This window comes from Penicillium concentricum (assembly GCF_028827145.1).
Source record: "Penicillium concentricum strain IBT 3081 chromosome Unknown utg000002l_segment0_segment0, whole genome shotgun sequence".
NCBI classification, from domain to species: Eukaryota; Fungi; Ascomycota; class Eurotiomycetes; order Eurotiales; family Aspergillaceae; genus Penicillium; species Penicillium concentricum.
In genome coordinates, this window is record NW_026622755.1 from 1,658 (window position 1) to 25,270 (window position 23,613).

Consider the following 23,613-nt stretch of genomic DNA (forward strand, 5'->3'; position numbering starts at 1 on the left):
TACTTCGCCACCGAAGATACCACTGCCGAGCAGTATTATTGCCAGGGGCATAACACTGATATAAGTCATGGTCGTTATCACCTCCATCCATCGTACAGACCCAGCACCGATCCTGCCACCTCTGGACTTCTGCCTCGAGGAATTCCATCAATTGCAGTGCCAGAGGCCCTTCCTCCCGCCGTTGCTGCCCAAACTGCCTTCGTACGATATCCTGCTGTCGGAGTTCGTACCGCACCTCAGTGGGAATCGCCCTGGCCTCGCTAGTAGAGATCACTGGCCCCTGTATAGGACTGGCTGCAGGTCGAATCCCTCTTGGGACCTGGGACTGGAAGCTCTCAGTACTGGCCGTACTAGATGCCCTCGAGCCATATGGACTCGCTGGGGCTATACGGAGTGGCTGCCAGCTATCACTCACCATGACACCCTGCTAGGATATCTCTGCTTCCGGTAGCATAGCCCGTGTCACTTCGTACGAGAGCCCATGGAACCAATCAGGTTGACATCGGTCACACCGTTGTTCGTCAAGCCCCTGCGCAATAATATCACCACAGTGTATCCTCGTACGCCCATCAAAGTCCCCATCAAGATATCCATCGAGGACTGCCCGTCGGCACCCATCTAGTGGCACATTAAGATACTCTCGTACGAGCCTTATATCGGCCTGGTGGGCTTGCACTTGTTTCTCATCCGCTCCAGCAGGTAGTTGGAACCAGATTGGTGGCTCATGGAAACTATCTGGCTGGATGATGATTGCCTCGCTGGGTTGGCCGCCTCGTCCAGCCCGTCCACTCTCCTGGCTGTAGTCGAGCATCGTACGGGGCCACCCAAGATGGATCACACACCGGATATCAGGAATATCAATCCCCATCCCAAGCGCGTTGGTGGCCACAAGGACTTTACCTATGCCGCCACGGAACCGTTCCAAGATCCCAGCACGATCAGCCTGCTCGGCAAAGAAGCCCTCATAGCCTAGGAGACCGGCCATCGTACGAGTATGTGTGATGGTGCTATAGTATACAATTGTACGGCCTGGGAAGCCGAGCTGCACACGTTGATGGATAAACCGGGCCACACAATCCATCTGGATCCACTGGGACATGCTTTCGAAGCCACGCTTAATTAGAGGCCTCCAAACACGGTAGGCTACATTATGCCGGCTCGTACGATCCCGATATAGTGAGATATTCTCCCTTGTGCAATGAAGCCGCTTCTAGAGTTGGTGCTCGGCGCTTGGTGGGAGTGTGGCTGTGAGTAAGACTAGCTGAGCGGTGGTATTGGTAAGCTGGCTGAGCTTTCGAAAGGTAGGCCGGAAATTGCTATGTTGGTGGAGCATCAGATGACACTCGTCGATAACGATCCGATCAAGCTGGTGTATCAGCTGCTGGCGATTAAGGAACGGAGTCCTGCCTGGAGCTTGAATCGTACGAGATATCATCAATGGACGATACATGAATAACGGGACAAGGTATCAACAATGGGATGAGCCTTCAACAATGGGATGAGCCTTCAACAATGGGATGAGCCTTCAACAATGGGATGAGCCTTCGACAATGGGACAAGCCATGAATATCATATATGATAGTCCTGCCTAGAGCTTGAATCGTACGAGACATCACTCATGGATGATACATGAATAATGGGACAAGCCTTCATCAATGGGACAAGCCTTCATCAATAGGGTAAGCCATGAATATGCCATGGACCCAACAATTGTGACAGTCCTGCCTAGAGCTTGAATCGTACGAGATATCATCAATGGACGATACATGAATAATGGGACAAGCCTTTATCAATGGGACAAGCCTTCATCAACGGGACAAGCCTTCCTCAATGGGATAAGCCGTCATCAATAGGACAAGCCTTCATCAATAGGATAAGCCATGAATATGCCATGGACCCAACAACTCTGACAGTCCTTCCTGGAGCTTGAATCGTACGAGATATCACTAATGGACGATACATGAATAATGGGACAAGGTATCAACAATAGGATGAGCCTTCAACAATGGGATAAGCTATGAATATCATATGTGACAGTCCTGCCTAGAGCTTGAATCGTACGAGACATCACTAATGGATGATACATGAATAATGGGACAAGGCATGAATATCCCATGGACCAAACAATCTTGACAGTCCTACCTGGAGCTTAAATTGTACGAAAAAATTAATAATGGGACAACATGTAAATATACCATGGATTAGAATATGAATCTATAAGTAATCCTAACTTAAAATATATATTTTAAAATAAAGTTGAAGAGTGCTGGCCCTTCGTACGGTCGCACCCCATCAAAAATAATTCCGATTTTCAATCAGCCACCACACCTTTATAACTTGGTCAATTACTCTAAAATTCGGTGACCATAATCTTTATAGTCTAGAATAGAACTTTACAAATTTTGAGCTTTATCCTCGTACGAGAAGCTTTTCCAGTCTACTGACGAAAAGTATTCCAGTCTACTCATGGCCCCACTTTTATCCACCATACTTAAGGCAAAGTCCTAATTCCAGTCTACTAGACTGCAACAACCCCCATGGGATAGAACTTTACAAATTTTGAGCTTCATCCTCGTACGAGAAGCTTTTCCAGTCTACTCACGAAAAGTATTCCAGTCTACTCATGGCCCCACTTTTATCCACCATACTTAAGGCAATGTCCTAATTCCAGTCTACTAGACTGCAACAACCCCCATGGGATAGGACCTAAAAGGCCTAATACCCTCCCTCTCAGAGCTAAATTGCATAAGCTTGACTAGGGCTGAGCGGCTAGTCTGAGAGATAAGGGCGTTAGAGGCCTTAAAGAGAGAGCAAATAGTAAGTAGGAGGAACTTCCTAAGGTCGTCGGGAGGTAGTTGGGCGTCGGGTATGCTAAGGTTAAATAGCCCCCCTATTTTCGAAAGGTCTCGGTTGCCGATTAGGTCTATATAGCCTGTGAGCCGCTGAAAAGTAGTCACTTCGTGGCGGCTAGTAGGGCCTAGCGTGCGGGGCTGGCTAGCGGGCTGCTGGCTTGTATGGTAGGCTCGGAGCTGGGCTAGGACTGTAGTAGCGGCCTGGGACTCGGGGGCCTGAGAGGCCTGGCGCTCGGGGGCCTGAGAGGCTTGGGGCTCGGGATCCTGAGAGGCTTGGGGCTGGGGATCCTGAGAGGCTTGGGGCTGGGAGCCCTGAGAGGCTTGGGGCTGGGAGCCCTGAGGGTGGGGGCCCTGGGTGGCGAAGAAGAACCGGTTCTTCTGGAGCCCTTGGTAGTGGTAGGCTATAAGGTGCTTATTAAGCTTAGACGTAGGCCCTCGAAGGCTATGGGTATTGCGGAGGTGAATAAGACCCTGCGGCTCGCCTATAGAAATAGTGAAGCAGTTCTCGTAGAGGCATTGGGACCTAAGGGTAGGGACGGGCAAACTAGGGATAGGGGGGATAGGGCTTACTAGCCTAATCATAGCATAGGCTTTAGTGATAGGGCGTAGTGTTGTGAAAAGGCACTCTATATAGCTAAGCATTGGTTGGTTTGTTGAGATCGTAGGGTCATGCTTAGCTATATGGGGTAGGGGGTCCTTGCTCGGAATGGCCTGCCGGCAAATAGTGTAGATAAGAAGATGAAATTCATCTAGATAGGTGAGGAAAGTGGGTAGGTGAGGTGTTGACATAGCGAGGTAGATAAGATGAAAAAGTGAAAAGGTAAAGATATATATATATCGTTAATGATAAAGAACAAAGGGGGTATAGTTAGGGGGCGGTTGGGAGTATATATATCTCTCGTCTCGGTAGTTAGTAAAGGCCGAAGGCCGATAGGTTCGTAAGTAAATAGGAGAGGCCGCTGCCTAAGCCGGTTACCCGGAGGGGGCTGGGCATTATTAGGGGGCTGCGCCCCACTGCTGCCTAACCCGGTTACCCGGAGGCCGGGGGGCTGGGTATTAGTGGGGGGCTGCGCCTAACGCTCCTACCTAAGCCGGTTACCCGGAGGCCGGAGGGGGCTGGGCATTAGTGGGGGGCTGCGCCTAACGCTCCTACCTAAGCCGGTTACCCGGAGGCCGGAGGAGGCTGGGCATTAGTGGGGGGCTGCGCCTAACGCTCCTACCCAAGCCGGTTACCCGGAGGGGGCTGGGCCTTGGTAGAGGCTACGGTCTAAGCTCGTGCCTACATAATGAGTTAAATAGATCCTATAGCCTAAGTATTATTCTGCACTTATACTCTCTATAGCAAAGGCCCGCTGATTTGCCAGAGGCCCCCTCTGGGCCCCTCTCTGCAGCAAAGGCTCCCTGGCTAACTGGCCTGAGGCTGCAGCCCCCCCTCTATGCTACAGCCCCCTCTTTGCCCCTCTCTGTAGCAAAGGCTGCCTGACCAACTGGCCTTAGGCTGCAGCCCCCCTCTATGCCAGAGGCCCGCTGATTTGCCAGAGCCCCCTCTGGGCCTGTTACGGAACTAGCCTAGTTGTGCAACTTAGACGGGTTTTAAGAACAAGAAGGTTTCGTTGAGGAGAGGAGTTCTCCTGAGCTAACAAATGTGTACATATTCCGTCGAAGGCGGTAACGTTTGGCAGATTCCGCGCAGCATAAGCAAGCATCTTCCATAGGGCTTCGTACGAAGTACGACGGCCCCATAACAATAGCAAATAGTAAATAGACGTAGTAAATAGTCAAGCGCTTAGATTAAATATAGTAGGATATTTTCAATTTTTATTACGTAATCCTCTATATCTAGTACCTATACACTTATATAGTATCTAATTAATTAAATTGTACGATAGAAGTAGTATAAATGTATAATATAGATATATATATAGTATAGATATATATATATCGAAGTTGATATAGTAGTAATTTTCATATATTTATCTAAATCTATTTATATCTCCCCTTCTAGCCTAGCTATAAAGAATCTGAATAGTGCATTTTATAGCCCTAAAACTCTATATAATAGTGTATTTTATAACTTTAATATAATTACCTAATAGCTGATCACCTAAGGAATATCTTGGTATAATAGTATATTATAGTAGAGTATAATGGTGTGAAGGATATCATATATAAATTACTGGTAACTATTACTATATCTAAGGATATACTAATAGTGGTAAACTATATTATGATTCACTTCTAAATCGCCATAAATCGTGAGATAATATGATATCTTATATTATCTTATATTTGCCTCCTAAAATGTCTATAAAAAGGGTGACAGTCTACTCTCTAATAGAATAATAATATACTTCTTAATATATTCTCATCCATATACATATATCTTTATCTCCTATTTAGGATAAGTATAACCTTCAATACTATATCTTATATAATCATATTATATAAGATATTACTTCCTCTATAAAATATTATAACCTACTATTAGGCTATAATATTCTATCTGCTAAATTACTCACAGAATAAAAATTAAAAAGATATATTTTCGTAGTGGCCGCTATTAAAATTACGTACCCGCGTAAATACGAATACAATATGATATTTTTACTACTAGGTTACTAAGATAAGATAGATACGGATTTATACGGGATCCTATATTGAAATCTACGGTCGCACCCCACCAAAAAAAAAGATCGATTTTCAACTTAATATTTAACCACCTTCCCGGGTAGCTATCGACTCTAAATTTTGTTAGCACCTTTAGATATAGTTAGAATAGAATGTTATAAATTTTTAGACTAATCGGAGTAGTCTAGACCAGGTATTTATGAGTCGAAATACCTGGTCCCCCCCCCACTTTCCGGGAGCCAATCAAACCACCTAAAATCCACATACCTACCAGGTATGTGTCCTAGAATAGAATTAGGCGCTCGCGTTCAGCAGGTGGGCGACCGCCTCGTGCCCGCGCTCGGTGGCTAAGTATAGTGGCAATATGCCATTCGAGGTTTTAGCCTCCTTGTCAGCGCCCGCGGCTAGCAGTTCCCGCACGGTCGCCTCGTGCCCGTGCTCGGCGGCCCAGTGGAGCGGCGTCTTGTCACACGCTCTAGCCTCCTTATCGGCGCCTACGGCGAGCAGACTCCGCACGACCGCCTTGTGCCCGTGCTCGGCGGCCCAGTGGAGCGGCGTCATACCGTGCACTCTAGCCTCCTTATCGGCGCCCGCGGCGAGTAGTTCCCGCACCATCGCCTTGTGCCCGTGCCTGGCGGCCGTAGCTAGTGGCGTCCAGCAATACCCGTCCATAGCCTCCGTATCGGCGCCCGCGGCGAGTAGTTCCCACACGATCACCTTGTGCCCGCGCTCAACGGCCCGGTGTAGCGGGCTCCAGCTCTCATACCTAGTTTGAGCCTCCTTGTCGGCACCCGCGGCAAGCAGTTCCCGCACGACCCCGTCTTGTCCGCACTCGACGGCCCAGTGTAGCGGCCTCCAGCCATCTGAATCCTGAGCCTCCTTTTCGGCACCCTCCTCGAGTAGCTGCCGCGTGACTGCCTCGCGCCCGTACTTGGCAGCCCAGTGCAGTGGCGTGCATTTTTTCCAGTCTTTGGCCTCTTTGTTGAGCAGCGGCTGCATCGCAGTTCGGAGGTCATACCCGCGGCGGGCGCCCCCGTGCAGCGGCGGCTGGCTATTATTTGCCATGAAATTGGCACCTTTTTCGAGCAGCCGGCGGATCGCAGTTCGGAGCTCGTTCTCTGCCGCAAATTGAAGTGGTGTCCAACTCTCATCTTTGTTAGTACAATAGACGTCAGCACCATTGTCGACCAATAGCTTGACCATTCCATGCTCGTTGTTGATCGCTTTGCAGTGCAGCGGTGTCCAAAAGCCCTCGTGTGCAGATATTGTGTCAGCGCCCATGCTGTCTTCGCTATGGAGTAGCTCAACTACCTCCGCATGCCCATTCATTTCCGCGAATTGTAGCGGCGTCCAATCGTATTTGTCTTTAGCTGTGCTATAGGCGCCCTTGTCAAGTAAAAGATCGACGACCGCTTTGTGCCCGGTAATCGCCGCGATATGTAGGGGTGTCCAACCGACCTGGTCATCATGCGTGTTGACTGCCGCGCCACATTTGATCAGGTGTTCGACTAACTCCGGGTCCCCGTTATCGGCTGCGCAATGTAGCGGAGTCCAACCAATTTTGTTGTCCTTAGCTTCGACATCGGCACCCTTAAGCACCTCTGCCACTGCTCTGTGCCCGCTCATCGCCGCGAGGTGTAGAGGGGTCAGATCATTACAGCCCTTCACATTAACATCGGTGCTCTTGAGGAGAGACTTTGCAGCGGATGCAAATCCCATTTTTGCTGCTATGTGCAATGCAGTATTCCGATTCTTGTCTTTCTTTAATGAATCGATTTCATTTTCCAAGAGTTCTTTCATAACAACAAAGGAGCCTGCCCACGCAGCGCGATGCAACGCAGTCTGCCCATGATGACACTGTACATTCAAGGCAGCTTTGTGATATATCAAATCTTGGACCATCTCCAGATGTCCTCGCTCCGCTGCAAGATGTAGTGGCCGCCGTCCAAATTGGTCCGCAGCGTCTAGGATGTCTTTGTCGCCGTGAATGAGATTCTTGAAAGTGTTGTAATGCCCTCTCCATATCGCACAGTGTAACGGGCTCTCGGCCACAACAGTATTGTTTGATCTGTCGTCTCTTTCGATGTTTGAAGAGGGTAGTCTCCTGTCTCCTGTCATCCCGGCTATGATCACTTCCGCTTTCGCGTGGGCGCAGTTCTCCCCATCCTTTTCTCTCAGCTCCTGGTGAAATTCTACGGCTCCAATGTATTTATAGAGGGATCCTTCCACTCTTCTCACAACCAACGCCCTTTCTACCGGCTTCGTCTCTTGCCCGGGGCGGCACTCCCCGGGGCGGCACTCGGCTAAGAGCCGATGCTGCTGAGGGCGTCTCAGGGCATCTTGGAGCTTCTGTATCATCAGAGGATGCGTGTTCTTCCACCAGCACTTGTCTTTGAGTTCGGCCTCTATAGGAATAACACGCCACTCCCCATGGATGTCACCATTTGTTGAAATGGTTAGGGTATTTAGGGAAGGGTCGGAGGAGTCTAGAGGCATATTAAAGATATTCGTCGGAGACCAGTCGAGTCCTTTGGACATAGTCACAGAGTTGTGGAAGAGGTGTCCAGGGGCAATCCGGCGGAATTTCTTCAGAATGCTCACGTAGGTTTCTTGCTGCAGGTCCTCTCGAGCGATACCCACTAGTAGCGCAGAGATAGTGGCTATGTCTTTAGGCCAAGACGTATAGCGCGAGCCCAACGCGATCAAAAGGTCATTCAGTGTCGTAATGTCTTTCCGGAGATTCCTGATAATCTGAGAAGCTTCTTTGCGGGGAATGTCGGTCTCATCATTCTTTGCGAGAATCTCTTCGTCAAGATCTTTGATGACAGGGCCACAGGGTCCTTTAAAGATCACCTTGACTTTACGCGACTTCTTCAATTCCAGGGCAGTCCAGCCTCGACTGAACCAAGGCGACATCAGAATGGCAAAACAGGCAGTTTTCGGATCCCAAGTCCAGTTTCGGAGGAAACAATCGTGCACCAAGGTGATTCGGGCGTCTTCGTAGCTGCTCTGGATCTTTTGGATAGCTTTGTTGCGGGCGGCTTTTGGGCGAGGAATGCAAATCGTGTCCCACCAGATCCCTTCACATTGGAACTGTTTTGCAATGTCTTTGAAAAATTCATACAAGCACTCGTTAACTTCTCCGTCTTTCCAGGCTCCGGTCCCAGTTCCGTCTGACCAGACATGAGAAATGGCCATATATGGCTGAGGAGGTTCAAGGATAGAAGGTCCGGCTAGGTTCCACACAGTTGGCTTTCCATTGCGTGCAGCTTCCTCCAGTTTATCTCTCGGAAATTTAAATCGAAGTTGCATGCATCGGGTCTTTTTTTTGCACTCGTGACGTTGTTGAACCGCTGTGAAATCACGTTGAGAGTGCTCGCAAAAATCAGGTGTGCACCCATCATGCTCAGGGTAGTTCCAATGCCCGTCAACCTTGTCTCTGGTACCTGGGATCAAGTCGAGATCGGGTAGCAAGTTGGGTAAGTTCTCTCCTGCAACAGCCCATATGCGATTTGGACAGAGTTTGAGTTCTGTTGCTTTTTGAAATGCTTCTAGGAGTGGATAATTGTTTGGTATCATAGCGTGTACTAGTTTTAGCAGGCTAGCGTTGTCTAGAAAAGGTGGTGAGGTGAAGAAGATGTAGTGCACTTACAAGAGAGCTAAACGCCATTAGCTCCACTACACTAGGAGCCAATGGTCAACAAACCAACATCCATAGTGCTGACTTCCAGCCACCGAACCGCCTAGGTATCTAGTTTTACCAGTCATTCACTTCGTTGGAGACTGACTTGTATAATTGTACATCAGTCGCTTCTTGCATACAGCTCGGTGCGGTACCTTTTGTGGAGCAATGAAACATTACTTTGACAGCACATACGGTGGCTGTGTGCAGATGCCAAGATACCTGGTGTGTCAGGAAAATTAATCGTATCCAATGATTTCTCGTTTCTCATCCAGTCGAGGGGTCAGTGTGGTCGCGCGACCTGCGTGATTTTCACCCAGATTCTCACCCTGTCTATAGCGCACTCGCCCTTGTCACCCCCGGTCTCGCGACTTCAAAGCGGCGCTCACCCTAAACTCACCCTGGCGACACCCACCCGACTACGGGCCGCACATAAAGTCACACGCCGGACGAAAAGTAGCAAGGATCTGCTCGCCTCACCTTCTTCATACTCTTTAGGCCCTGGAGAGCCCAATGAATACCCCAGAGGAAGGGGGGGGGGGGGGGGGGGGAATTCGGCCAGATGGCGTTTTTCATCAGTTTTTTTTTTTTTTTCTTGACATTATAACGACCCGGCCGATATTATTATGGTCTCGGCATATAGATTGATTGTATATTGGCAACGAAATAAGTCTGTCTTCACTGCGTCTGCCCTAGAGCTTCTTCTACGCCCATGATGACAAAAATATGTCGTGATATAAATCTACTCTTGGTAGGTCTCATTGACGTACTGTTGGATGTTGAGATATAAGCCTGACACCAATAAGCAGCGTTGCTTTTTGGTCGAATGGCAAGTCCTCTGTTTTAAGATTGGATATCCATAGATTCGAAGGGGGCGAGGGTACAAAGACGAGAAGTACTTTAAGAGTATGTATTTTCAGTTTCTGGCTCCCTTCCGGCTTCGCAGGCAACTTTTATTGGTTTTTCTAGGCCTCAATTTGGTAGAATAGTGTACCTGTAATGATGATGATTTGCGACCAGGAAAGTGACTCGTGATCTCCCCCCACGCTAACTTCCTTTCTTCCTTCAGCTTCACGAGTAAACGGTCTTCGTCGGTTGTATATAGCTGACGTTTCCTTTTGTCGTGGGAACAGCCTCTGGTTACTTGGATCTTTCTAATTCTAGCCGGTCTCTCGGATTCACGAGGAGAACTTTGGATAGGCTTATATGGCGTCGAGCGGACATTGTCGGGCGTAAAGGTGAAAAAGTAAGTGGGATCACGCCCTAGGGTTTCCATGGTGAGGATTGCCCGCCCAATAATATCTTTACACCCGCGATGGCTTGTTGAGGAATTCAGGGACTTGTCGTTAGCATGACATAAAGCGGCCATATTTGAGTGATCGTCTGCCTCCATAGAGCCTTGGTGGTCTTCAAATTCCGAGGATTCTGATTCAATTGACTCATTTGTGAAGACTTCGTCCGAGGTATCATCGAAGCTTTTGCTGTTGTCGCTGTGGTCGGCATCTAGTAAAACAGGTTTTGCGCTCGAACGCATACCGCGTAAATGGTGTGGGCGTGGCGGGGGTATCACCACAGCGATAGCGACAGACATACGTCGCTCTTTAGATGCAGTATATAGTGTGGCAGTAGAAGGCTGTCTGTATTCTCTGCTCTTCCCGCGCATTGGAGGAGTGCCTGCCGAGATACTAGCTGCTCTTGATTGAGAAACATCATGACCACAGTTGGTGGCTTGTTCTACATTGGCCAAATCTGGTGTGTTGACATGTAGTGGATTGGCTGGCTTGGGACTATCTGCCACAGCAACGCTCGTAGGACAGGAATCCGACTCTAATCCGATGTGGCTAATCTGACGGCCACCAGGGCTATCATCCGGCAAAGATAAGGATGCGCTTCTCCCGTTTGTTGTCCTGGAGGCGAGACCTTGGTAGGATGAGGTACAAGAGAACGGAGTGCTTGAAGAGTTTTCACGATATGTACCACATCTATTGGAAACTTCCTCGATATTGGCTGGACTGGAAGATTCGGCGGTTGCACGTGGGAGATGGGCTTGTTGCTGCTGGGTGTCTTCTAGAGCTAACGAACCAATAGACGACCAATCCACTATGCTTGGTGAAGGGGACTTCGGAATATTCAAAGCAGGGGATGACGATGGTCTGTTGCAAAATGAATGGTACCTTGGAACTAAGCCTGAACTGTCGAATTCAATCGTTTCACGTAAAGCACGCGATGCCGCTGTAGATAGAAATGATTAGCAGTCTGTGATGAAGAACATTTCGGAGCTTCAACTTACGATTTTCAGACACCCCTTTGCTTGACAGCTCTTGGAGATGACAGCTAAGCGTTTGTGCAAAAGAGGCACCGCTTTCATAGGAATCTTCGGTTGTTGGCACTGTTTCTAATATCATACTCATCTCAATATCAAATATATTTGGTGGCTGAAGTGTTTTCTGGTGTGTGATATTATCTGGATGAGGGACTGGAGAAAGGGGTTCGTAGTGGTCTATCACCGAAGGGGTCGAGTCGTTTGCAAATTCAGGTGGCCGAGCCGACAATGGGGTACCAGACATGTTCCGCTTGCTGTCGAAAGCCAAGGTTGAGCTCTGGGCTTGGATGGGCCACGGTAAAATTGAATATCATCAAGATTCACCGACATGATACTAGAGACTGACAAGAAAGAGGGACTGCGCAACCGGAAACAAGTGATCTATATCAGTTGACTACCCCGAGTGCCCAAGGGAGAACATCATCATTCAAGAGAATTAACACGAGCAGACACAAGCCAAGAGAAAATCTGCCTTGTCTGCGTTGAGCAATAGGAATTTAGCACGAGAGGTGTGGGCCGTTGTAAATCATGGAAAGGGTTGCGATGCTATCTGATTTGCTCGATGCCTGTATGATGTTCCCATACAATGTCTTATTTCGGGGCCTGTCTAGGGTAGACGGCCGTCTTCCTTCAGCTCCGCTAGAAATGTAACATCAGATAGGTGTGGTCTGAGCCTAAGACGGCTGCAAAATCATCTCGGGCATTGTCACAATTGGTTGGCGAACCCTTGTTGTCGTAATCAGAGCATGTACTATTCAGCTCAGGCCCAGTATGTCGAATCCCTGATGGGAACACCATACAAGGCAATGATAAGCATGCACTCGAAGATAAGATAGATACGGATTTGTACGGGACCCCGTATTGAAATCTACGGTCGCACCCCACTAAAAGAAAAGATCGATTTTCAACTTAATATTTAACCACCTTCCCGGGTAGGTATCGATTCCAAATTTTGATAGCACCCTCCTATATAGGTAAAATAGAACTCTACAAATCTTTAGACTAATCGGAGCATAGGAAGTCAGGTATTTACAACACCAAATACCTAAGCTAGACCCACCTTCCGGGAGCCAATCAAACCACCTAAAATCCAAATACCCTAAGGTATTTGTCCTAGAATAGAGTTAGGGCCGATAAGGGCCGCCCTCGAGCGGCCCTTAAAGGGCGGAGGGTCGGGCGGAGGGCGGGAGATGCCGGCCCTCTAAATGTTTTTAATGAGGTCTATAAAGAACTAGTTTAACGTGGTAGTAAAATGATGTGCGTGGATGTGAAGAGTGGAGAAAGTAAGAAGGTGAAATCGTAAAACAGGTAATATATTATAGAGGGGCTTAGTAAACGGATCTAGTCCTAAACGGGTAATAATATATTTTTTATTGATTTTTACTATCGGTGGGACCTACCTTCTCTAGAAAAAGCGTTAGGCGCTTGGCACGATTACTGTCGATCTTAGGCGTGAAGTACACAGCTCCTCACATGTGACTTGGGCTCCTGAGACTGTTACAGCAATCTAGGTGTAGTTCCTGTCCTGCCAAGGGCTATATGACCTATAAACCTGTATATTAGCTTCTATACATTTTTCAGAGGAGTTGTCATTAATTCTTTTCACCTCTGCGATACACCCTCGGTGTCTATTTCCTAAGTCCACCATTCACCCCTAGCATCTTCTTAGATTTTACCTTAGGGTATAATAAATCAATTAGCAAGCAGCGAAAGCCATCTCAATGGTACTACTCGTAGTTTCAGCAGACATGCGACTTAGCAAAAAGGGGGAGTGCAAATAATATCTGTCATGTAATATTAGGTCTGGCCGGTGCCAGCTGCAGGTGTGATCAACTCTATATACCACTAAAATTTGATTGCTCCAGTACCCCGAGAAAACGCAAGGATTATACCCCTTCTACAACATTAGCTTCCACCGGACGTGCTGATACCTTGAGCTAATCTGCCTGATTTTTATCCCAAGGCCTGTGTGGGGCTATCCATGGATGTCCGCTGTTCCTCGACATCCCCTTCATATCCCTCAATTCCTGAACAACCTCGCCCCGGGAAATCAACCATCTTACTAGGCCAAGGGATTGATAATGGCATTATCTACTATTTTGTTTGATCCTCCACTCGCTTTTCTAGGCAGTGCAACTATCATCCTACTGGTGATCCGTCGGTGGATGCAATACTACCAATCATGGGTGTGTATTTTCCTCCCATTTACTTTTGCCATATCACTTCTTTGATATTGAGACCTAGCTGATGTATTTTTCCACCATGTTAGGTCGATGTTCCCGTCGTGGGAGGAGAAGGGATATTTGAATCGTGGAGGGCCGCCCGTCGTTGGGGCAGATGTGGCCCTCAGTTGCTACAAGAAGGATATGATCTGGTGAATATGCTCTACTTCACCTTTCCATGATGGAGAGATATCTTACTTTGTCAACATAGCATGGAGACTTTGCATTCCAAGTGGCCACACCAACCGGCTGGGATGTCTGTATTTGCAACGATGCGATGATCAGGGAGTATCTCAATGCTCCGGATGATTACCTGTCTTCCACAGCTCCAATACAAGGGGTAGGTAATTTACCATCCAATCTGTGACTATATTACACATGAATGGTTACAATAAACTAATCGTCAAGTGTACTATAGTTCTTCCAGTCCAAGTTTACGGCACCCGGATTATTTCATAAAATTCCAAGCTCAATGATGAGTAAAGCCCTCACCTGGTCCCGAAGCCGCACAAGATCCTCAGATCAATATTTCCCAAATTTCATCCGGGAACTCGAGTACTCATTCGAACAGGAGGTGAAGGAGCATATGAAGGTTGATGGCGGCTGGAATGTTTTGGATTGTTATACCATGGCCAGACGTCTTACAATGGGACTTGTGGCAAAGTTACTAATAGGGGATGGATGCCGAAATCCAGCGAACATCGATCTTTTCTGTGATTATACGGCCGAAATCATAATTGGGGGACCATATATCAGGAGCTTTCCGGAGTTTTTGAAGCCGTAAGTTGGATTTCCCTTCTTCTTGGTATCTTCATTATGCTGACCTTTATGGTATTGCTGAAAGTATTATAGCACGCTCATCTCGTGTTGTTATGCTATCAAATAAAATGCAGAGCCTCTTCCTTGATCTGATCAACAGACGAAAGATCAAGTCGGAAGAGATGGCAAAGGAAGGGAGACAGCCCGAAGTAAGTATCGATTTTCTCCTTTCATTGTCCTTTCAGTTCAAAGAAACCCCGGCCGTTGCATTCCCATTACTGAAACCTTGCATATAGGACTTGACAGATTGGTTCTGGCGATGGTCCCAGCAGGACACAAATAGTGGTCATAATGAGCTGGACATTGCCCAGCTACTTGCTGCCAATACGTTCGGGGCCAGTTTCAACACTACCGTCGTCCTTGTCCAATGTCTCTGCGAGCTTGCCGCCAGGCCAGAATATGTAGATCTCCTCCGACAAGAGGTCGTATCGACTCTTTCAGCCCACAATGACACTTGGACCAAAGAAGGGATTGAGTCGATGAAGAGACTGGATAGTTTTATCAAGGAGTCCCATCGGTTCAACTGCTTTGATCACGCTGGAACTCCCCGTGTGGTCAAGAAGGACTTTCAATTCAAGAATGGTCTTCGAATTCCTAAGGGGACAGTTCTCTTAACGCCGAACGCGGCCATGTTATTTGATGAAAAATATATCAAGAACCCCCTTGAATTCGATGGTCTTCGATTCTATGACCTTGCCAAGAGTTCCGAAACACCTGAGGCATTCAAGTATACTTCTACAAATCCTCATTATCTTCAGTTTGGAGATGGAAAACACGTCTGGTATGTTGTCCCTTTTTGATATTCCATCGTCTCGGCAGGTTCCATCTAGATATTCATATTAATCGTTTGTCCTTTTTCAGCCCAGGTCGCTTTTTCGCAGCCGATGAGGTTCGGCTCATTCTGGCATATCTGCTGTTTCATTTCGAGATCAAATTGCAGGGAAGTCTGCCGGCAGGTTTCAAGATCAAGAGGCACAACTTGGCAGATTTGGGGGTGAAAATTCTGTTGAGGAAAATTGAAAGATAGAGTATCTATGAGTCGATGTGCCAATATGCCATCCTACGAGCGTGCTAAATCAAGTATAGTGAGTTTGGAATTTGCGGATAGATATGTATGAAATGGTTCGTTCGTATTCCAGTGTATTGAAGTATAGACATATTTCAGAATCCACCGGATTGAACAATTTAACGGTCAAGATTGTATAACTAGCAAAAGAAATCTCTATCATATTTGGATGTTCGTGTCACGATAACAACTAGCATGCATGTTCCATAATGAAGCTGCATGTTAACATACCGCTATTTCTAAGCTGAAGACCACATGGCATAGATGAAGAACATTGTGCAGACAAATTTCGGTGTGTAATTTCTGTTTTTTAAACCTTCTAGATGCAGATTTGTGATATCATATTTTCCTTTCGTATTTACAGTTATAAATGAAGCATCTCAAATCTCAGGTCGCGGAGCAATGTGCATAAAGCTCTAAGCTACGATCGGAGTAACACAGCAGCCTATCTCTATGCAAGGACTCTACGATTAAGATTTCATGTTAATTAGCTATATCGGTGTGCTTTCTTACTTTAATTTTCTTCTTTTAGAAATTGATGAGTGTATCTCCCAAACAGGCAATCTAGGGATCAGATCAAGCACGATCTTGTCGGAGATAGCCGAAATCGGGGATTAAAAAATATATTTACAGTCTACATGAATATCCCTGTCTCAAAAAGAGAGAATTCCCGCTAGGTTTGGGTTTAAAATCTACTGGATTGTCTCGAGTCCTACTCAACATCTATATCAGCATCCTGAAATCTGAAATTTGCTTTATCTCAAGTCACCATGTCTATTCCGGAAGAATGTACTGTGCTGGTGGTAGGTGGTGGGCCAGGAGGGTCATATGCTGCTTCGGTGCTGGCACGGGAAGGAATCTCTACCGTCTTGCTAGAAGCCGATGTGTTCCCTCGGTGAGTGAAGCCACATCTCTTTTCTAAAGAACGGACGATTGACTCGAAATTTAGATACCACATTGGCGAGAGCTTGTTGCCGTCCACACGAGAGTTCTTGAAATTCATTGACGTGTATGACAAGTTTGAAAGCCATGGATTCATTCATAAGGTCAGCATGATCTTGAAAGTGTTTCGAAGGCCAACTAACCATATTACAGAATGGAGCTTCGTTCAGCTATAATAGCAAACCAGCAGCATGTAAAGAACTACCATGATGATCTTCCCAAAGGCACGACTAACTCAGCACTATCTAGACACAAACTTCCTTGCATTTGGTGGACATGCATGGAATGTGATTCGGTCCGAGTGCGACCAGATTCTCTTCGAACATGCGGGAGCTAGTGGTGCCAAAGTGTTCGATGGAGTGAAAGTCAATGGAATTGAGTTCCTCCCCACTGGCTGCCAGGAAGGCCATGACAATTCCAAGCAAGGACGGCCCGTTTCTGCCTCCTGGACACGCAAGGACAAGACAGCCAGGGGTACAGTTCGATTCCAGTACTTGGTGGATGCCAGTGGACGAGCAGGCTTGGTTAGTACCAAGTATATGAAGAACCGCCGATATAACGAAGGCCTTAAGAATATCGCGACTTGGGGATATTTTGAGGGAGCTGGAACGTATGGAAAGGGTACACCCGCAGAAGGGGGCCCTTTCTTCCCCCGGCTACAAGGTAACTATGTCGACGCAATTTCAGATTGATGTGACATTGAAATAGGGCGCTAAAATTGGGTGCTCTCTTAGATGGATCCGGCTGGGCGTGGTTTATTCCTCTTCACAACAACACAACCTCCGTTGGCGTGGTCATGCAACAGGCCAGCTTCACAGCTAAGAAGAAAGAGATGGCGTCGCCTACAACGCGCGACTTCTTTCTGACGCACATGAAAGACGCTCCAATGATTTCTGAATTGCTGGAAAACGCCACACTCGTATCGGAAGTCAAATCAGCCACCGATTGGTCGTACAGTGCCTCAAGCTACGCTAGTCCTTACATCCGCATAGTTGGAGATGCCGGGTGCTTCATCGACCCTCTCTTCTCTTCGGGTGTGCATCTGGCATTCACCGGAGCGCTCTCTGCCGCCGCCTCTATCTGTGCGTCAATCAAGGGGGACTGCACCGAACAGACGGCGGTCACCTGGCACTCGGAAAAGATCCGAGAGGCCTATACACGGTTTCTCCTGGTGGTCACTAGTGCATATGCGCAAATCACAGGACAGGAGCGCCCTGTATTGAATGAGTATGAGGAGGAAAACTTTGATCGTGCCTTTAGCTTCTTCCGACCTAGTAAGTCTCTTTCCATTTCTTTTACCCATTTCCTTCCCTTGCTAATCTCTATTCCAGTCATCCAAGGGACTGTGGAGATTGGTGGAGGAAAGCTGAGTAAACAGGACGTGACCGATTCAGTGGAGTTCTGCATGCGAGTCATTCGTAAAGTGGATGGGACCACGGACATAGCTCCAAACGGGAAAACACTGTGTGAAGATGAACGTGGCGAGCTGACGTGTGATCGCATAAAGAAGGCGGAACTCAAGTCGGATCTTAACAAGTTCCGTGTTGATGTGGTAAATGGGATGACCGTCAATCTTCAACAGGGAGCCCTGGGGCTGGTCCGAGCGGCTTGATCGGGTAGAGATCAATGGAGGTGATGTCTATTGATATCGAATTCTACTTGAAATTTTACGAAAATCTCTGTTTATTTTTACTCGCATTCAACTTGTGAAAACGATACAGATTTATGTATGGTGTGGGCAAGTAAAATGTCAGAATAGTTTTCGATATATTCCGACAAAGGTGTAGAAGTTTTATAATCGAATGCATCACTATCTGTTATTGCAATTGAACGGGAGTTTTAGTCTAGCCAAGTTTAATACACACATCTTGCATATGTTCTATCGAAAGAATGAAATAAAAGGAAGAAATATACTGCATTCAAAGTCTGAGAACTCATGACAGATCGCTTGGGAGATATGTATGATAGCCAGAAAGGAACTATGGTGCATGATCTTTGAAATTGAAACTATCGAATCTCAGAGAATCATAAGCGACAGACTGGCAATAATAACCACGTAGCAACTATCTATCCAAAATGGTAATTGATTCTGTTTGCACTGGACCCGACTGCATAATGGATTGCATAACGCAGGACTCAGTTCTTGGCTTCTCAACAGCTCATCTATTACACAAACTCCTACCCTACACTGCTGTTATCCAATCATATTGATTCCGTATGAGCTACAACTGCTGCTAGGTACTTGGCATTATATTTGGTGTCGAGGCACACTGATGACCTATCATGCAGATTGAAACGGTAGCTCAGCCCAACAATCCCTATTCATCATCTGGAGAACCCGCCAAGACCACCTCGAGCACCGCTTGTCGATGAAGACCAGCAGTGGCTGGCCGCCACACCCGCACCATGTCAAGTCCCTCGGAGACAAGCAGGTCTCGAAATTGCGTCTCCGTTCGTTCTAGCGACGAACATAAAGCCATCATATTGAAATCCATAATGGTGTCTGATAGATGGACCTTCGCCGGACCATCTGGCAACACGCGATCGTGAATGAGGAGCAGGGAGTCTTTACCCATTGCGTTTCGAATGTGATGTAGAATTCTCCGTGCCTCGTTGTCCGGCCAATCGTGAAGAACACGGCCCAGGAAGTAGACGTGTGCGCCTGTTACGGGCTGTGACTCAAAGAAGCTGTAAGGCATGGCCTGTACTGTCTGCGTGGGGACCGTGGTTTTCTGGAGTTCCGGTAGCATGCTTTGGATAACGCCGGGTACGTCTTGCAGAACAAAATGTCCTCGGAGAGATGGAAGCGTCTCAAGCAAAATTTGGATTTCGTGGCCGATGCCACCTCCGACATCCACTAGTTGAAGCCCTTTATCAACAGGAAAGCTGGCACTCATGAATTGCTGGAATCGCTGCGCGACAGGGAATATTTGGGTCCACCGCGCAGAATTGTCACGTACAACACCGGCCTGCATTGTACGATTAAAGGCATCGAGTTGAGACGGATGTGACTTCATCCAGTCGAAATAATGCTCGTTTGTGTCAAAGACATATTGAAAGGGTCCCGCGTAGGCGTTTGCAGGAGATCTGTATTGGGTCTCCCTTAGGTATTGGGGAAGTTTGGCAAATATTTGGAAGTGAATGTCACTGATATAATGCATGAAGAGTTAGTATAGCGGAAGATACCGTAATTCTTTGGATATGCATAAAGACTTACAAGTTCATCACGATCCGGCTTGCTAAATAGCCACCCCGAGCAAGATCCTTCACCACAGGATCGGGTTTGTAAGTCCCTGCTGGTGTGACATTGAATATACCAGACGCTGTCAATGACCGCAAGATACGGCCTGGTCATTTGGATTAGTTATCTGTGGGTTATGGGAAATGGGGATGGTTGTCTTACAAACAAGTAATGTATCTCCACCTGTATGCGATGCAATTTCGTCGCTCGTGAATTCCTCTTTTAGCGAATTAAGGACAAAGTCAAATATTCCAATATCGATGGCGACACGGGCGGCTACGATTGGGGTTGTCTACTCGGCGTCAATACAATGAAAGCCCATATTATGTTGTACACCGGAGATGGGATTACCGCGATAGTGGCTTTCTCTAATCTTGAGTTCGGCTGGTCAATAATTGCAGAAAGTCTCTCGCAGGCCCGCGACAGCTCTGCTCGCTGCTGAGGGTCAATCGACTGGCTGGTGAGTAGCTCCGTTGCCTCAGAGATAGATGTGGCGAGTCTAGTCAAGTCCATCGCTCCACGGGAATGATCAATTGCAAGTGAGAAATCCCTGAGCATGTACGGAGTAAGGATAGACAAGATACCATCATAAGACATCGCCTTGCAAATAATTATTTTATTTTACAAATTCGACGGAGAAAGGTAGAAATAAGATCGGCGGTATTGTTACCCTAACTGTGACCTATCAAATACATGTACGTCCCGGCCATGCAGTCTTGCAGAAGGGCCGGCATAATGTCAAATTCTTCAGCTCTTCACGTCTCGTGCAGATCACTCAAAATGGACATGTCAAGGTGGCTGCATAACATTAACGCCACGTCTATGCATCCCTCCTTTTCACAAACTCATTCTCAAAGTCTAGACCTGCATCGCATCTAATGATACCGTACGAAGCCGCCGAGTCCAACTGCCGATCCTGCTCCTGAGAAAAGACCTTGGCACGTTTGAGATGCTCCAGAACGACTTCCCCGACTGGCAATTTAGTCTCCACCACAGCGCCACATTCAATGGCGTGGCGAACATCTTTTAGAGCCAGATCTAGATTTGACCACGGAGATGTACCTATCAGGAGGTCAGCATAATCGCAGTCTGTGTCTGGGTGGTGACCTCACCCTTGGGCGGCATATATACGCCCTGGGTCAACCGCTTGGAAATCATGGTCGGCAGAGGTCCAAACTGGGCTTCTAGCAACTTCTCGACTACCCCAGTACCCAGGTCGCTCTTTTCCGCAAGGACTTGAGCTTCACCGATGATTTCCGTCAGACCGGATACGAGGAAGTTCCTTGCATTTTGCTTAGCCCTTATGAAACTCAAATATTGCAGCCCAGAATACGGAGTATACTTACCCAATTATTTTCAGCAGGGATGCCTTTTCTGGCTCGTCTGCTACCTCAATCATATCACGAGCTATCACATCTTTGATGTACGGGGATATTCGGTGTATCGTGCAGCGAGCTCCGGCAGCCACCATCAGGATCTTTCGCTCTGCGGCCATTGGGGCAGAGCCAAATACAGGGCCTGAACAACATCAGTGTGATGAACGAATTTAGAAAAGTATAAAATAAAATAAAATCAGAATCGATCAACATACCCGACACCAGAAAGGCATTTTCCTGTGCCAACCTGGCTGAAACAGCCTTGCTTGTATCTGGAAGGACGGTCGTTGTGTCCACAATGATCTTGTCGGTCAGATTTCCAGCCGAGATGATTTGCGCAACGATGGTCTGCAGTGCTTCGTCGTTACTAGTCTGATTGTGTGATTAGAAATCCGAGACAAGATGACAAGTATGAAATGCCTACCGAGATGAAGATGATCCCACTGTCCCTGACCACGTCCGCGATGGAGTCGCAATGAATTCCACCAAGACTCGTCAAAGCCTCGCCTTTAGAGGCAGTGCGATTCCAGAACCGCAATGGCAGTTGTCCCTGAGCATGAAGATAATTCTGGAGATTTGACGCCATGGCACTACCCATGTTTCCGAGTCCTACAAGAATCTCGTGTTAGTGAGGGTTCGATAAATGGTATTACATGCTAGCGACACTTGCCAATCCACCCCAATTGGGGATGCGTTGAGATAGTCATTTTAATCTGTTGATTCAAGAGTTGTTTTTTTTGGCTGTTTGAATGAGAGGTACGAAGTAGTAGAATTCTGTATTTGCCTTCTCAAGCTTCAAGGCCTAGATGTAAATAAAATAGGGCTATTTCAGTTCCGTCTCAACGTCATACAGGATATCCCCATTCAACACCCCAGACATAGACATACCCCAGAACCGATTGACGTGCAGCATAATCCACATATACCACTCCTTGAACCACACCGCCCACGGTGACTGATTACGGCGCATCCTGCCATTGTGTAATGCAACCTCATTGATGCGCTGGATGCGCGGGCGACGGATCACATCGAACCGGTCAAACACCTCCCCCAGATCCGTATAGTCACCAGCTTGATACTTTTCCAATAGTCCGGAGAACAACAACACATCCTCAAACGCGAGGGAGACTCCTTGTCCGGCATGAGGTTGCACGGCATGCGCGGCATCTCCCATCAACAACACCCGAGGTGATTCCTGTGGCGTGGCTGAGGGCACAAACCACCGACCACCCAGCGGCAGGCGATAATGCGGGTAGAAATGCAAATCTCGGCTAGTGTCTACTAGCTGGCGCAGATATTGGCCCCACTTTCCATGCACGCAATCTAGCACAGTCGCCAGTGAGCTGCGACAGTCTGCCAGCTCTTTCTGGCGGTGAAGTGACCAGCCATCGCGGACATCGGCCGAGGAGCTGCCGGTCGGAAGAGGCACCTCCTTGCTGAAGAACCAGAAGACCTGCTTGGCGGCACACGGTGCAGTGGCCAGCATTCCGTGAGGTGTAATTGTCGAGTGCAGGCATCCCGCGTCCTTGGGATCTCGATCTATCACGTCGTCCACGATCGATGATATCGCTGCAATGCCAGAGTACACGGGGGTAATCCCTGCATCGACGTGCAGCGTGCGCACCGCCGAGTGCATTCCATCGCAGCCAAGGAGGAGGGAGGCTGTGTCACTTGTGCCATCGGAAAAGGTTACCGTGACAGAGTCCCCATGTTCCTCGATGCCGGTGACCTGTTTGTTGTAGTGGATGGGGATCTGGTATTTCTGCGTGCCGTCCCGCAGACACTCGACGAGATCCACCCGATTTATCCGGAGATACCCGAAGCCAGTTTTTTGCTTTGCTTCCGTGGAGACATCAACTTCGCTCAGGACGCTGCCGGATGTGGAATGTAGGACGGTTGTGGTGATATCGACACTGTGGGGGAGAATCGTGTCCCAGAGCCCGAGTCGGTGTAGGCAGCGCAGACCATTGGCAGGAATCCCCAGAGATCCTCCGATGCCTGCAGTATCTGGATCACGAAGCTCGTAGATGACTGGACTCAGCTTGTTGTGTTGAGCCAGGCGGATGGCAGCTGCGAGGCCGGTGGGCCCTCCCCCAATGATGATGACCTAGATATCAGTTAGTGTGGCTCTGATAAAGTAAAGGGAAGAAGACTAACTTTGTCGAGGTCATACATTGTGTGATTGGAGAGAGAAACACCAGTGACGGGAGGAAAGGTTCTGAATTGATATATGTGCAGACGTGACACAGAATATAAAAATGAATATATTGCTCTCGGCTCCTTGCAGCTTTACATGAATGCCAGATTCAGATTGCGGTCAAGCATGTACCGATTATGAGACTTGCAAGGCTTATGTGGGTAGCTGAGTTGATACTTCGGAGGGTTTGGATATATGTCATTTATACAAGCCTCATATAATTCACCGCTGCTCATAATTTCCTTCGGTTAAACACACTATTTTC

At 47.7% G+C, this 23,613-nt stretch overlaps 8 protein-coding genes across 8 annotated transcripts; 2 read left to right on the forward strand and 6 right to left on the reverse strand.

The window, feature by feature from the left end:
- Positions 1–427: 427 nt before the first annotated feature.
- N7517_003546 (uncharacterized protein) lies at positions 428–1,099 on the reverse strand (the record flags this gene model as incomplete). Its single annotated transcript, XM_056721276.1, has 1 exon — positions 428–1,099. One exon carries the CDS (start codon positions 1,097–1,099, stop codon positions 428–430), a length of 672 nt encoding a protein of 223 aa, XP_056577526.1.
- Positions 1,100–2,675: 1,576 nt separating this feature from the next.
- On the reverse strand, positions 2,676–3,494 carry N7517_003547 (uncharacterized protein; the record flags this gene model as incomplete). Its single annotated transcript, XM_056721277.1, has 1 exon — positions 2,676–3,494. One exon carries the CDS (start codon positions 3,492–3,494, stop codon positions 2,676–2,678), a length of 819 nt encoding a protein of 272 aa, XP_056577527.1.
- Positions 3,495–5,774: 2,280 nt separating this feature from the next.
- Positions 5,775–9,059, reverse strand: N7517_003548 (ankyrin repeat domain-containing protein; the record flags this gene model as incomplete). Its single annotated transcript, XM_056721278.1, has 1 exon — positions 5,775–9,059. The coding sequence occupies one exon, from the start codon at positions 9,057–9,059 to the stop codon at positions 5,775–5,777; it is 3,285 nt and encodes a 1,094-aa protein (XP_056577528.1).
- A 4,553-nt stretch (positions 9,060–13,612) lies between these two features.
- Positions 13,613–15,553, forward strand: N7517_003549 (cytochrome P450; the record flags this gene model as incomplete). The annotated part of the gene is made up of 7 exons (XM_056721279.1): positions 13,613–13,671; positions 13,755–13,859; positions 13,919–14,047; positions 14,126–14,487; positions 14,627–14,675; positions 14,763–15,307; positions 15,388–15,553. The coding sequence occupies exons 1-7, from the start codon at positions 13,651–13,653 to the stop codon at positions 15,551–15,553; spliced, it is 1,377 nt and encodes a 458-aa protein (XP_056577529.1). The 5' UTR covers positions 13,613–13,650.
- An 809-nt stretch (positions 15,554–16,362) lies between these two features.
- Positions 16,363–18,146, forward strand: N7517_003550 (uncharacterized protein; the record flags this gene model as incomplete). Its single annotated transcript, XM_056721280.1, has 5 exons — positions 16,363–16,487; positions 16,542–16,638; positions 16,759–17,197; positions 17,269–17,808; positions 17,866–18,146. The coding sequence occupies 5 exons, from the start codon at positions 16,363–16,365 to the stop codon at positions 18,144–18,146; spliced, it is 1,482 nt and encodes a 493-aa protein (XP_056577530.1).
- Positions 18,147–18,852: 706 nt separating this feature from the next.
- N7517_003551 (uncharacterized protein) lies at positions 18,853–20,288 on the reverse strand (the record flags this gene model as incomplete). The annotated part of the gene is made up of 4 exons (XM_056721281.1): positions 18,853–19,681; positions 19,752–19,881; positions 19,938–20,067; positions 20,127–20,288. 4 exons carry the CDS (start codon positions 20,286–20,288, stop codon positions 18,853–18,855), a joined length of 1,251 nt encoding a protein of 416 aa, XP_056577531.1.
- Positions 20,289–20,595: 307 nt separating this feature from the next.
- Positions 20,596–21,749, reverse strand: N7517_003552 (NAD(P)-dependent oxidoreductase; the record flags this gene model as incomplete). The annotated part of the gene is made up of 5 exons (XM_056721282.1): positions 20,596–20,813; positions 20,888–21,075; positions 21,122–21,293; positions 21,367–21,523; positions 21,576–21,749. 5 exons carry the CDS (start codon positions 21,747–21,749, stop codon positions 20,596–20,598), a joined length of 909 nt encoding a protein of 302 aa, XP_056577532.1.
- Positions 21,750–21,974: 225 nt separating this feature from the next.
- On the reverse strand, positions 21,975–23,326 carry N7517_003553 (FAD-dependent oxidoreductase; the record flags this gene model as incomplete). The annotated part of the gene is made up of 2 exons (XM_056721283.1): positions 21,975–23,258; positions 23,309–23,326. 2 exons carry the CDS (start codon positions 23,324–23,326, stop codon positions 21,975–21,977), a joined length of 1,302 nt encoding a protein of 433 aa, XP_056577533.1.
- Between the last annotated feature and the right edge of the window lie 287 nt (positions 23,327–23,613).